Here is a 15,458-nt window from a genome sequence, read left to right on the forward strand (position 1 = left end):
TGTATTTGAAGGTTCTGATTTGACTCTGCTGCTTTCAGCAGGCACCAGAGAGTCTTTACCTGTTAATTTTGTGCATCTTCTCTTAATCGAGATTTCTCTTTTAAGTACTTCAGTTTTACCAGAGTCCTTTTCATTCCATGCAGCTGGAGCAATTATTTCTTAGCCCTGCTCTTGATACAGCCAGAGTGCTTCTAGGTTATTATCTATGGATGTCTTCCCTGAAGTGATGGGATAGACTATTGTATCTTACCTGCAATCATAATTAATCCCAGTAAAATGACATTGAATTGCTCAGCAGTAAAGTGCATTGTCACTCCCCTCCATCCCACAGCCGAGGGCTTGGAGAGGAGAAAGGACAAAGCAGCCCAAGAGGTGGATGTGAAAATATTCCAGATTTCGGTCTTCAGCCTCTGGATCAGAGGGTTTTTGTGTGCAATTCTTCTGACAAAGCGTGTAGCTTTCTCAGGAGGATTTCTTAAATCTGTGTTTCTGCATGAAATTAGGGCATGGACAAGGGCCTGGAAGTGGCTGTGGGGAAACACTGCTTCTGGCCATAGCCCATCCTCTGGTGTTAAGCAGATTTTGCTTCTGGTTTTGTATGTGTGTAAAACAAGTGAAATAGTGCTTATGTACACACGTGAAGTTCTTAAAGCACTTGCAGTGCATACCAGTGGAATAAGAAGCAGCAAGTGAAGGAAGGGTTGTCCCCATTTTAGATGTTTGAACCTCAGGCAGAAAAAAGCAAAGTGACTCACCCCAAAAGTCGTGCAAGAAATCCTACATCTCAGAGGATGTCATGCAAAGAAACAAAACAAAGTCTTTCAGAATTATTAAGGTCACCGAGAAGTTTAGTATTTCTGAATGTTACGCCAGCTTTTTTGAAAGCTGCCCAGGAAGTCACTTACCACTGACTGCACCATACTTGCTCATGGCTGGAGATGTCCCAGGGATTGCAGGTACCGTCGGTGGGTGGTTGGTGGCCTTGCCTGTGCTGCCATTTAACTGTGATTAAAGGCTCCTGACTCTTCTCACGTTCCTCAGGTGAGTAACACTAGATGCAGAGCAAGACATACATCTCCTTGGAAAAGTTTGGGTTTTGAAAGACATGAACTGCTTAGGTTGCTTGTCAGCAGATATCTTGACTGTGGCAGGGTTGCCCTGCTGGCAGAGCACATTGTTTTGGGGAAGGACGATGCTGTTCCTCTTCAGACCAAATGGAAGTTGAATTTTGGGAGGAGGCTCCTAGAAATTGACTTAATGTTTGGCAAGTCCAGGCGTAGCGTATGAGCCGAAGGCACCTTTTACAGTGAGCAGCAGTGAAGTGGTTAAGTGCCAGCGTTTAAATGGTTGCTGTTAGGTGCCCAGTGCCTCACCTCTGAGACAAATGGGATGCGTTCATGCCTCTGGGTGCCTTTGCTGTGGGCTCTGACTTGGAAAGACCAGACTGCTTCAATCTATGTTCTGAAGAGTCTCGAGGTTAGAAATTTTTCAGAAAGTTTTCTACATGGGAAAAAGAGTAGGAAATCAATAGGGAAGATAATTACTTTAACTTGGAGATGCTTTCTGTGCTTCTGAACAAAAATGTGCATTACCATGGAAGATAGGAAATGCTGGACCTTATGACTCTGCAATAGTGCTGGGAGACAGTTGTGCAGACTCTTGAGATGGCTGTTTAGACTGAAGAGAAGCCCTTATGCTGATGTTCAATGTCAGATGAGAAATACCCTAGCAAATGTTTTTCACAGTGTGTATCTATATATTTATAGAAACTAACAGCAGAGGCCAGCAAGCCATAAAATGAATTGTACAATATTTTATTATCTTCCTTGCAAATTTGACCGCAGAACTCCTAGGTGATTTTATGCAGTGGAATATAACACCATCATTTGACCTCCAACCATCATACAAATGGACAAACATTTTAATGCTGAGAAATGCTTGGGTCAAACAGTAGCTTGGCGTACTCCAGTTCATTTATTTGAGTTCATTGTGGTGACTGAGATTTCCGTATTCTTTTCCTTTCCAACCCACTATTACATTATAGGATGCTAACATGACCATGAGCAAAAAAAAAAAAAAAATCATTTTTAAGTGTGAATATAAAGAATTAACACTGCAGTATCCTCACTCAGTCCTTTGTATTTCTGAGTGATAAAATGGGAGCTGGGTTTGGCTCCCATTTTAACTTGCACAGCACAAGGAGCTTCTGGACTGGTGGAGGGTCAGGGTGGGCGTTTTCTTTCTTTGACATCTAATTCATCCTGTTCTCAGTACTAACTGAATAATAGCTTGAAAGCAGGATGGCATGGGCTAACCGATCGATTTGTCATTGGCTGACCTGAGAGGGAGGATGAAAAAGATTCAAAAGCAGATAAATAATTGACATTACTAGCCTTGAGTCTGTTCAGCTTGCAACCTTTTCTCCTTGATATTAAAAACAACTGAGTTGCTTTTGGCAGCTTCTTTTGGCCCAGGCTCCCCTGCAAGCTGAATGTTTGATTGCAGGAGGAAATAAAAACTAGACCTGAGCGGCGATTGTTGTTTGCATGTTCTGGGAATAGATGGATTTGTGCGTGTGTGCAGGCTCTCCTTCCACTGCGTGGCTGCATGGCCCACAAGAGCAGAGCATTTTCTGTATGTAGAAGTATATATATAAAATGCCAGACACTCAGTGCTCTGGGAAGTAGTGTTTTTCACATATCCTAATACTTTTCATCTTCCCTGTAATGTGGCATTTCATTAATGAATGTGCCAGAGTGAGAAAACCCAAAGGAAACCCCTGGCTGTTTTCCCAGGAACTTTATTAATTTTGCAGTGCTCAGTTTTGAGGAATAGGTAAGGTCCCTACACCCACTCCAGAGAGGCTCTTTAGTGTTTAAACTGTTATTCCTAAAGTAGGTTAAGCTGGAGGTGTCTGAACCCTTACAATACCCTCTCAAGGTAAGGCATTTGCAGAACACGGAGAGAGGATCTGGTTTTCTGAATGCCTTGGCGTGGAGTACAAACCACCAAACGAAGCATGGTCACCAACGGTGATTTTTGGCATGGTATGTGTTAGGTGAAAGCGCAGTGTAGTTATCCCTGCTTTCCCCTCGCACCTGGGCTGATCTTGTCACAAGCCAGCTGTGCTGTGTGTGTTCTGGTCCTGGAGCATCAGAGGGGTGTTTGGGACCAATGATTGCGTGACTGAAATGCTGCACCTCATCAGGAGCTCGTGGGTTGCGAGGTCCTAAATCGCTGAAGCACAGAATAATTTCCACCCCAATATATTTTCTTTCAGCACTGCTCTCAGCACCTGAAGATTTCTCGGCTGATGTCTGCTTGTGCCTTTGTGCTGTGCCTGAGTTTTCCTCAGTTGATGCAAATTTTTTTATCTAACCTCTTTTTCACATTTCTTTCCCTAAATTTTTCCACCTCCTCTCTCTAGCCTTCTCTGTAAATGTTAGATTTAAAAGGTTATGTACAAACATGTAAGTTATAAAAGTTGCCAAAAACATTAAAATCTAGACTCTTTAGAGTTTGTCTGCTATTATGCAGAGAAGATTGTGGAAGCAAATATTAGTCATTCACATCATTTTCTGTGTTGAGTCAACTTCTATTTTTAGGTGTGGAGCACATAAAGACAGCTCTTTGACACATAGAACACATAAAGACATCCATTTGACATCATTTGTGTTTGGGCTAAGGTTCGGGAAGAGGCGAAGACAATTGCTGAGAGCATTGTATTTGTGACAGGACCCCCCCGTTTCCTTCCAAGACACATTTTAAGACATAATGTAGAAATCTACTGATCTGTTTATATTTAAATAAATCAAGATGAAGTGCAAAATATTCAGCTTTGGATCCAGTGCTATTTCAGATGTGCCACAAGGTAATTCTGCGTGATCTGTGCTGAATATTTGCCGTGAGGCTTTATCCGGGGAGTATTTTTATTGTGTTAAATGAGTGTCTTCTAAATCTATGTATTATTTTAAAAGTGCAGAAGGCTTTTTATGCACATACTATAATTACAAATCTGATTCATAGGTAGAAGAGCAGTTAAGAAAGACTTTGATTTAATAATTTTCCAACAGCGTACATGCAGTGCCTCAGATTTTCTTGTTTGCTTGGTCATAATGTTTTATGGTCTGGTTCCGGGCTTACAGTCCAAGGGAACTTCTCGTGATAAATTGCGGCTGTGACAATGAGTGTCAGTGTACAGCTCCCCGAGCAGATGTTCATTTAGTCTAATTTCACCAGTACTTCGCTGTTCATCCAGAACAGATCTTGCCAGCTCAGGATGAAAACAACAAAGAGAGATAGCACAAAAGATCACTCTGCAAATAACCTGATCTGCTTCAGACTCTTGGAGGGGAGGGGGAAGTAAAACATACTGGGACTTCAGAGCGCTACGTACGTGCGAAGGTTGTTACATGTTGGATTCAGCAAATCATCCGTACACCCACAACCCATGGGGGTAAATTTACAAAGCCGTGCGTAGGAAGTTGCATGTTAATCTACCTCTGAACAATAGTTATTTTATGCCTGCACTTAAAGAACCCTTGCATTTGTTTTTAAGGTCTCTAGCTCTTCCTTTGTTCTTCCAGCCTTTTGTGCCTTTGTTGGTTTTGCAGAACAGGAGCATCTGAACTCAAGGGTTATTGCTTGTGAACAAACAGAAAGTAACCTGTCTGTTTAAAACACAAGGGGTGGTTCTAGCTTACTAATACATCTTTCCTTTTCTTCAATCCATAGGTGTCGTATGCCCGTCCAAGTTCAGCATCAATCAGAGATGCGAACTTGTATGTCAGCGGCCTTCCAAAAACAATGACCCAGAAAGAGTTAGAGCAGTTATTCTCACAATATGGGCGCATCATCACCTCACGGATTCTGGTTGATCAAGTCACAGGTTAAAAGAAAGCTTTTCTTGATATATGCATGTTTTTCTGGAAATTACAAAATTGTAAATGCTTGCTGGCAGTTGAATTTTTAAGATAACGTGTAAAATAAAGTACCTGGTTGTTTATAAGCGTAACTGCTTGGAGACATAACTGCTACCTCTTTAATGAGGGATCTCAAAATGCAGAGTGTTGTTTTCTTAAAATTGTTATATAAAATGTGGTAGGGGCTGATTTTGGAGAAGACAGCTGGGGAAGGGCATTTTTCTTTTTAGGACTTGATTTAATTTGCAAGCTGTGTATTCTGTGAAATCAGAACCAACGTTCAGTTTGTTTGTTACGTAGATGAGGCTGTTCTTACAAATATTCATCTGCTTACGTGTTTTTACTTCCCAGGGGTTTCTCGAGGTGTGGGATTTATCCGTTTTGATAAGAGAATAGAGGCAGAAGAAGCCATAAAGGGACTAAATGGCCAGAAGCCTAGTGGTGCTACAGAACCAATTACTGTGAAGTTTGCCAATAACCCCAGCCAGAAAACAAGCCAGGCACTCCTTTCACAGCTGTATCAGTCTCCCAACAGACGCTACCCTGGACCGCTTCACCACCAGGCTCAGAGATTCAGGTAATTACCTGGAAAAGAACTGAAGTTCCACCAGTGACAACAATGTGGGGCAGGTGCCGTGCAGGAAAATATGCTTTAGTTGCGTAGGCTGACCTGATTTTCTTTGTAAAATTAAATATTCTTTCCTGGAGAATGAGGAGGAAAATCTGCTGACAGCAGTAGTCATGTTGTATTTACTAAAACAGCTGAAGTACTGTACCATCAGATCTCATGAAGGCTCATAGAAAAAGGGAGGACAGAACAGAGTTACGCTGATAATCAAATGAGCAGCGACTACCCTGTTCTTTCTCGTATTTTCTGTAATGCTTATATTTTCTGGTATATTATTACAGTTTTGATGCAGCTTAGACTTTGATGTTAATGACAGTAGATTGGTAGCAGGAAAAAAGCTGAGTCTGTTCCACTCAGCAGCAGTATCATTAAATTTATTAGCCTGAGATATCTACTCTTAGTATAAAGAGACCTTGTATTAGTCTCTGGTGTGATTCTTCAGATACTTTCAGGGATGTTTTATGCTCTGCATTCTGAATATACTGTTTCCATCTGATACATAAGCCAGAGTTAGCAATACATAATGTTCTCGTTACTTTTATATTTGATAATGATTTTCAAGCAACCTAGCATTCAAATAAAAAGTCTGCCTTCAAAAAAGAAAACTTGGGCATATTCGCATAACTGAGTTGCACACTGGATTTAGCAAACTATTCAAAAGTCATTTTAGTTTTTCAGTGATTAAAAGTGCTAATGAATTAAAGATCATTAAAATGTCAGTCATCGGAGACATTAAGTTTACACTTATTTTTGCGTCTTTGGCACGCAGCTGTGTTCATTGAGGTTATCACTGAATTATTCCATGGATAGAAGGACTTTATTGTGCTCCCATAGAAAGCAGATTATTATATTCTGCAAAATTTGGTGGTCATTTGGATTGAGTTACCATGGAGGGATTAATACTAAATATACGTAATGTAGTGGGGAGAATGTATTATGTTAATGCAGTTAGAATCAAGAATTTTTCCAGTTCCAGCAATTTTGGACTGTAACATTTTATTTCCAAATTAACTGTAAATACAAGCTGAACAGTTTAATTATTTGGAAAAATTTCATACTGATACTGTCTAAAAAAGACAAATCAGAAGTGTGGTTTTTTTAAACCAAACCCTGGAAATGAAGGTTTTTCTCTAAGACTGTAGGCAGATTAAAAATTACTTTAAATGCTGTGGTGGAAATTTAAGCACAACCTCAGACTTAACAAAGCAGGCCGGGAGTGGTTAGGCTCCTTAGATGTGTGGGAAACTTGTTGAACGTTTCTTCTTTGAAAATGGAACGCTATTAATAATAGTTCCATTGAGCGATCTTGCCATCTGTGAGACATTAACCCAAAGACCCTCCTTCTCTTTTCAGGCTGGACAATTTGCTTAATATGGCCTATGGCGTAAAGAGGTAATTAGAATTCCACAGATTGCCAGATGTCCGTGTTGGCACAGATTGGTGCTACAATTTATTTTTTTTAATTCACTAACTTTATTTTTTTTTTAATTCCTTCTTTTCTTCCACCAGCATGTCAAATTCTTTTTAAGTTTGGACTTCTGTTGGTTTTGTTACTTTAAAGGCCACACACGCAAATTCTGTGGGTTTTTTCAACCTTTTTTTTGTTTACAGGTGGGCTTCTCAATGGTTGAGGTGCAACAGCTACAAGTATTTGAACTGCAGTTGTCCTGCTAAATGACACTTTTTCCAGAATCAGAGCTATTAGCTTAAGTTTTTAACTAATCTCCAGTCTGATAATAGAAGATTTAAGTCAAAAACAGAGTTGCACTGCTGTTGTCTAAATCTCACAGTTAAGACCTTTTCTACTAAATCCAGCTTCACAAGTTTGACTTGAAAATGTAGCTGTGTGCACCTTAATCAGCCCTAAGTTTCTTTTGTTACAGGTTTAATACTTTGAATTATTTTTTTTGGTGCTTGAGATTTGATTTTTGTTTAAAATAGCTCTGTGTGTTTGTGTATGTGCACGCATGTGTGAAAATTCAGCTGACTTGTGAATATTTATGCTGTTTCATGAGTATGTTCAATGTTTGATCTGCTAGCTAGAGTTGACATGTTGTGAGTGTTTCTTTTAATGGCATACTTCAACGCAAGCAAACATTACAGCAAAAAAAAGGTGTAGTCTTATACCTGACGTTACCATAAGATGTCCAGCCATCCCCCGCAATTAAGATGAGAAAATACTTCTTAATCTTCTGAAATGGTCGACTCTCCACAATTGAAAATTATTTGAGGTTTTTTTTAAAGCTCACCCTGTAAAATGGTATGGTAAGTATATCTTTACACTAGCTAGTAGCAGACAGTAATGTGACTTTTAACTACTACAGCAGTAGCTGTCATACAAATCACAAGTCTTAAGACTACTTACAGACGTAATAATCAAAACAGAGGTGGTCTGTCTTCCTAGAAGGACTGCTTCTGGTGTTCGTTAGTGCATTTGTTACATTGGCAGTACCCTTAGTAGTGATGGCACTACGGTGAGTCGGAACTTACCACCTGATTTTTATCACACACTGCTTCTCCTGCATTTTTCCCTCTCATTTGTTTCTTGATTGCCAAAAACATGGCAAAACTCTCAGCCTCAAGTGTCTGCCAGGTACAAGTCAGGGTCAGAAGGATGGATTTGTTCTGGGAGTTTTCCCTGGGTTTGTTGCTATTTTCCTTGGAATTGGACTGGTGTGTGATACAGGGCTTAGTCCAAACCAGTGAGGGTTTGGATTCTGATTTCCCATGACCTGCAGAGGGGGGAAGAGCAAGTTACCTGTATGCAGCTGCTTTCTTAATGTTCATTCTGCAGAGTTAGTCTTAAGTCACATCAGTCTTTTTAAGTTGTTTTGTAGGGATCTTAAAATTAGTTATTGTCTCCTCCCAGCAAATCTGGAAAACTTGTACTTGCACTAGCAAACCCCGTAGGGCGTATTTACAGGCGTAGGGTCACACAGAAAATACCGTCTTGATCAAAAAATTCTGAAACACCCATAGGGTACTGTTCCCAGGTTTCGGGGTCTGTTTGTTCTTTCCCTGTGTTAATTATGTCATACTGATGGAAAATGAGGTGTGCTGATGTGGAAAAGAGGTTTTATTGACACTAATTTCAGATCACTTGCTAGTTGCAAAGCTACTTACGCAATAGGTTGTCTTGTATTTGTGTCAATACCCTTGCACTAGTTTCCTGGATTTACAGCAGCTCCTCCGCTCATGGTACGTAAATAGTTGAAAGCTGCATCGGTCCTAAAGGTTTCCAGGGAAAAGCTGCTCTCCAGTGAACTGTATGGAACTTTAACCCTTTACATCAGTGCAGCATTCCTTAAAAATGCAAGACTCTATAACATACTGTGGGACGGTTGCATTGTACTCATTTTACAACAACATCACTTACAAGGTGGTGTATGCATTAGCGTTGTACTTCATCTCAAATTTAAACCCTGCAGAAAAGGAGCATTTGCTGGCTCACATATGTTACTAGCACAGTTAGCACTTGTCAGCAATGGGCTTAAAAACCCATCTTCCACATTTCTAAAGACGTTGAATCTGTTGGCTTGTACAGGCTCTCAGTCCTGGCCACTTTATTTACAATTCCACATACGGTGGAAGCAGCAGTATAAACTGGCCTTGTCCAGCTGTCTTTGTTCTCAGCAGCTGGGGAAATACCCTGGGTTAGAGCCATGCCGAGAAACCATTATGGTGATGTTACCAGTTTGTGTGCGGGAGAGAAACTACAAGATGTTGAGAGTAGGATTTGCAGAAGTGAAGTATAGTCGGAAAATTGCCACACATTTTTAATAAACCGTCTGTAAACCTATATGTATGTCTGAGGATCCAGTGCTGTGAGCACTTGTGAACTGCTCATTTATAGTGTAGCTACACCCCAGTGATGTTCCTGCACTTAAGATGTATGTTCCAAGTGCCTTTTTTCCTTGATTATACATATAAAGTGCCATCAGGAGCCACCAGAGTGGTGAGCAGCCATCAAGTCTGTAGTTTCTCTTATGGTTATTTAATGTACACTGCATAATATTGTAATGTGTACATTGCCAAGTGTGTGTGGAAATATTACAAGTGTAAAAGGAGAATTTTGGAGAGCAGAAGAGCACACTCAGCAACACTGAGTCGTCCCCCCTCCCCCCCTCAGTTGTCACTCAAAAAATCCTGAGAAATTATTATTCAGTTCTGGTATTAAAACTCATCATATTGAAGGTACATGTGAAACAATTTTTATTAAAACGTTTCCTCTGTGCAGTTGTTATTTTAAAACATATCCCAAAGTGTAGCTTCAGAAAGCATGTCACTTTTTTTTTTTTTCAAACTGATGAAAGGAAAATTATGTTGATCCTGAGGGCTGATACTGCTTAACATCTTCATTAATAACCTGAGTCACAGGCTGCGATGCGCCCTCCTTGCATTAATGGGTGACACTAAATTGGTGAGGGAGCAGGGACAGTCACTGTGCTGTTGGCCACAGCTGCCACTGGGGAGACTGTGACAAGCTGGAGGATCCTGGTGAAATTCAGGAAAGGCAAATGCAGAGTTTAGCCCCTGACTGTTGTCTTCAGCTACATACAAGGGGCATTAGAAAGAAGATGAAGCTGAGCTCTTCTCGGAGGCCAACTGCAAAAGGACAAGAGTTGACAGTAAGAGGTTGCAGCAGGGGAAATTCAACTGAGCATAAGGGAAAATCATTCACAGTGAGGATGCTGGAGCCCTGGCGCAGGGGCTGCAGGAGTGGAGTTCCCAACTGTCGTGGTTTAGCCCCGATCGGGACCAGACCATCCTTAGAGACTTTCAAAACTTCCCTCTGCAGCAGATCTAATTTGAGAAGTTAGCCTGGCTTCGAGCAGGAGGTTGATCAGATGACCTCCTGCCCAGCCCACGTTATTCTGTGGTGGTTCGGGGTTCACAGACATACTAACCTGGCTTCAGCTTCCCAGTTCTGGTGCTCAAGTTAAAGAAAACAGGTCCCAAAAGACAGTGCGGGGGGAAAGTTCAAGGTGCTGTATTAGATTTCTAGGAGCTTGTCTCTCTACATCAACTGTCCGAAGAACCTAAGAGCACGGACGTGAAGTGTCGCAGCATAAAGGTATTAGTTGACATGCTCATTTATTATATTTATGCAGTGTTTTAATTTACAGTTGCTGCATAAATCTCCTTTAATATGTGGCCAGCTTTAGGACTTCTTTATTAACTGATTTTTTTCCCAGTGTATGTCAGCTAAGGACTATGTTAGGAGGAGAATTAAAATGTACCGCTTGGATGTCTTTCTATATCTAACAGTATTTTTAGCTGAAGAAGCTACTGTTGTAGCTGAATCCTGACAATGGCATTTCATATTAATCTTTAAAATAAGTCTTGAAGTTTGTTTGTGTTTTTCACTGTAAACTAGTAAGAGGTAAAGCATTAGACCTCCATTGTCCTGAAACAAACAATATTATTTTTTTAGTGATGGGAATAAGTAGCAGGCCTTTTTAAATGAGCTTGTGCATATAGCGGCACGTGCAGGCCCTTTTTGACTTAGATTGTCCTTAAGCCCTTCTTTTTAGATCTTTGTGTCCATCTAAGTAGGACTTATCTTTGAAGGGAGATGCATTTATACCCAGGATTGGTCTGTTTGTTTAGTACAGCTCCCGTCCACTTACGTAGGAGTTAGGCACCCTTGGTCTCTAGGTAGTCATCTTCCAGGGATAGGATCAAGAACCTTCGTTAACATTGGCTTATTTATTTTGAAGTCTTGGTTCCATGTAGCTTGTGCCAAGAGATATATTTAGAATAGACCCCTCTTTTTACTTGGTAGGTTTTCTCCAATCACAATTGATGGTATGACGAGCCTTGTCGGAATGAATATCCCTGGTCACACTGGGACTGGATGGTGCATCTTCGTCTACAACCTGTCTCCCGACTCGGATGAGAGCGTGCTGTGGCAGTTGTTTGGTCCCTTTGGAGCAGTCAATAATGTCAAGGTGATCCGTGATTTCAACACCAACAAGTGCAAGGGATTTGGCTTTGTCACCATGACCAACTACGACGAAGCTGCCATGGCGATTGCCAGCCTTAATGGATACCGTTTAGGAGACAGAGTATTGCAAGTTTCCTTTAAAACCAATAAAACCCACAAATCCTGAATTTCATATCCTTACTTACTAAAATATATATATAAATATATATACGAACAAAACAAAACAAAAAAAAAAAACTCTTCAAGGCTTATATTCAACCATGGACTTTATAAGCCAGTGTTGCCTAAGTATTAAAACATTGGATATCCTGTGAGGAACAGGAAAGGATTTTATAATGCTTAGAAAAAAAAAAAAAAACCTTTGATGCATTGAATGTTCTTTCATAGCTGTCGTTGTTGAATATAATATACATAGATAACAATGTGCAGGGATTTTTACCCGGCCAGCTAGTTTTACTACCTTCCTTGAAGGTGGGTCTTTTTAAGATGACCATTCACTCATTTGAAAAGATAATAGAACAAAAAACAATTTTTATGAACTAATGGGAGTAAAAGCGAGAAAAAAAATTTTGTTTTCTTTTCTTTTTTCAAAACATTGATTGAATCAGATTGGTAAACCCCCCACATAAATTAAAGAGGAACAATAAAAATTGCAAAAAGAAGAACATAATTTTGCAACTTTTTTTATTTTTCCTTTTTTCTTTTGTATCATGTGAACTAAACAGTCTTCTGTTAGGGAACGGGGAAAAGGGGGATACCTGATGACATAACAATTTAAATAACATTAACAATGTTGCCAAAGAGGTGGTCTCTTTGCTGAAAATGGGTTTCAAGAAAAATCTATTTTTATAAAATATAAAGAATTTTTACAAGAGAATCTGGATTTGAGAAAAAATATTTTGACTGGCTAATTTAGGGGAAATTGACAACTTTGTCATGTTCATACTGCACTGGTAACTTTTTAGAGATCAAGATGTGTGTTTTAAACTGGATTAGTAGATTGTTTTTTGAAGGATGGGCTACAAACAGATGATCTTCGTATCTTTTCATAGCATGTAATAAAAATATTAAATACAGTACGGGAGAGTGTTCTTCCCAGGCACGCAGTTACCCACAGTCAAAACCCAAAAGCAAGGAGATGAGTTGCAAGACGGTTTTTCTTTAAGTCATCAGTATGGGATATCAGCAGAACAAAAGTTAAAAAAATTAATTTTTTTGATCAAAAACTTCCTTGGTTTGAGCAGTAGGTGCTACAAAATTATTTACATATCTTAGTATCATAGTTAAATGTAATGTGTTTAGAAAAAATACATTTGCTTTAAATTTGTTAAGAATTTTCAAATTCACTTTATAGCCCAAGCTAATATAATTGGGCTGTGTTGGCACATTTGGAACACTGTTTATGTTGCTTGAAACACTTATTTATTTAATTGCCGATGTGATGCATATGGCCAAAATCAAATATAGCTAGTTTGGCTAGTCTACTTATTTGTTTACTTAAACTATGGGAAGAAGCATATTATTGTGTCATTTTGTTGTGTGTGTATGTGTATATATAATATAAATATATATATATATAAAGTTATTTTTTCTTTTGGTTAATTTATTATAAGTTGTAACACTTTGCTAGTTTTGTTTGTATATGTCTTAAAATGTTTTCTTATGATACTTAAGTGACAGAGGTATCAAGGTAACTTGTGTAGAAATATTGTTTGATATATTGTCATGTTTGTTGTGAATATTTTTTCTTACTGCACAGTAGAAAAGAAAACAACTGGGTCTTTATTTTAATGTAATTCAGATTGGGGAAAACAGAGCTAAGGGAACAAAATGACTGAGGGGGTGCTCTCCCATGTCCAGTGCACTGATCATTTTAGTATGTTTGTGCTTTGTACGGTTATATATTTAAAACAAAAAAGGGTCATGCTCTTCCCTGAGTACTAGAAACAGTTACTCGCTATGCATAATCTAGTTGATAGTTAAATTTGCTATTGCTTTTCTTGTCTTGTTATATAAAATCTTTTCAATACAAGTTTAGTCTTAATGGTAATAAAACGTTATGGTTATTTATAACTTGTGCTTATTTTGTGCATTTTTTCCATGCTATACCCACTAACTGCATGTAGACTAAGTATTGTTTTTTCACACTGAAGAGGCAAACTTTTGTAGTAGACAAATAACTAAAGCAAAGGCTGCATCATAATTTTATCAGTTTTTTACTTTAACAATGTTAGATTTTAGTTTAAAGGAACACTCATTCAATGTTCAGGGAAACCTTTATACATCATCTGCTATGAATGAGCGCAGTTTGCTGGGAAAGTTTTGATGCATTTGCTAAGCATTAGTGGGGAAGGCATGTCAGAATCTTTTCTCTACGATGTGTTTTACTATCTGAATAATAATAATAATTTAAAAAAATCTTTCTTAGGACCAGGCAGTTGTATACTTTAGTTATAATGAATGACTTCATGTTAACCTTGCTAGTTTAGATCATTTCTGAGGGAAAGTATTGTAAATGTTTTTTTCATAACCTTGTTGTGTTTGAATTATTTGTACTTTAATTGTCCAGACAATAAATGAAAGTGTGTAGAATGGCTATGGACTTTCCAGCTTTTTAACCGTGTTCAGATGTTTTAGTAATCCCAGCCGTACCTCAAAGGGGTAGATGTTAGAGCCTGATTTCAGAAGCAAGGTCTTCGAGAGAGAAATGTACCAGTCAAACCAGATTGAGCATATTCATTATCTGTTTTTCCTTATGAAAAGTAGAAAGAATCGACCATTTTGTTTAAGATGTTGAACACCAAATACCAAACTATAACTGTAACTTTATTTGAATATGGAAGATACTGGAGGATTTCTACTATATACAGTATTTTTACACAATGGAAATATTAACTCAGTCAATATCACCACTTAACAAAAGTAGTGAGCAAATTTCAGCATTAATACAGTTTTTAAGCCATCATTTAGTTTGACTTTTCTATGAATATGCTATGAATGTCATGCGATGTGAAACAGTGTACATACTATCTGCTGTACAACAGTATATATGATCGCATTCCAAATTTGATTCTTTTCACCATGTTATAATTAGAGTTGATACTTCTTTCAGTTGACTTGTTTGAATTCCATTAATACAAATACTCACCTCATGTTTATGTTCTGTAACATTCACTAATTGAGAATATGTACCTTGTAAAACTGCAGTGTTGAATTTCGTAACTGAGATTAGGAGAACTATATCAGAGGGCTGGATGGACTGTGTGGTTCTTCAGCTCCTTCACCTATTAATAAACTTGTGTTTTTGTGAGATTAAGTTACCATGTTGGTTATAATAATTAATTTCAGGCCACAGAATGAGTTTGTTCTTAAATTCATCCTTACATCAACCTCACCATGCATAGTAAAATGCAGAAGTTATTAATTTGCTCTGTTTAAAGACTTGGCTCTGAAAAACATTGTCCTTCCGTCTATCCAGGTACATGTATATCCACACACTTTTGATGATATACATACATACCTACACCACTGACAACAGTGTGTAACATGCACCAGCCCATTGAAAAAAACATGCACTTTCCATTTCAAAGAGAACAGTAAGTAGTGTTTGTTATAAAGTAACACTACCTACATTACAGCATCTGATCAGTTCATCACCTCATATTTTTCCTGTCCTTTCTTCTGTGTACCTTACACGGTCAGAACAGCAGTGAGATGAAAATGACCACACAACGCAGGTTCTCTTCAGACAGCAGTGTGACTGAACACACTGGCGTTTTGCTGTTGACTTCAGAGGGCAGTTCTGACCAAGGTTCCTCCCCACTTCCACACAAAGGTTGGCTACTGGTCTTTTGCATCTCCATTGTGTAAGGTACCTATTGCTCCAGTCCCTGCAGCTCACTAGTGAGCTTATGCGAGCTGTGTGACAGCTCACCTACGCATGTGACGCAAGAGAAAGGAC

At 38.9% G+C, this 15,458-nt stretch overlaps 1 protein-coding gene across 2 annotated transcripts in view; it reads left to right on the top strand.

Annotated features, from left to right (window-relative positions):
* The window catches only part of ELAVL4 (ELAV like RNA binding protein 4), a 63,117-nt gene extending 48,304 nt beyond the window's left edge, over positions 1-14,813 (top strand). For both annotated transcript variants that reach the window (XM_086753480.1, XM_010120934.2), the window contains exons 4-7: positions 4,735-4,888; positions 5,274-5,499; positions 6,904-6,942; positions 11,336-14,813. In XM_086753480.1, coding sequence (XP_086609606.1) covers positions 4,735-4,888; positions 5,274-5,499; positions 6,904-6,942; positions 11,336-11,663 — 747 coding nt within the window. In that variant the 3' untranslated portion in view covers positions 11,664-14,813. The remainder of the gene's footprint in view (positions 1-4,734; positions 4,889-5,273; positions 5,500-6,903; positions 6,943-11,335) is intronic.
* The last annotated feature ends 645 nt before the right edge of the window (positions 14,814-15,458 follow it).

Source organism: Chlamydotis macqueenii, chromosome 8 (genome assembly GCF_036417535.1).
Source record: "Chlamydotis macqueenii isolate bChlMac1 chromosome 8, bChlMac1.mat, whole genome shotgun sequence".
Classification (NCBI taxonomy): Eukaryota; Metazoa; Chordata; class Aves; order Otidiformes; family Otididae; genus Chlamydotis; species Chlamydotis macqueenii.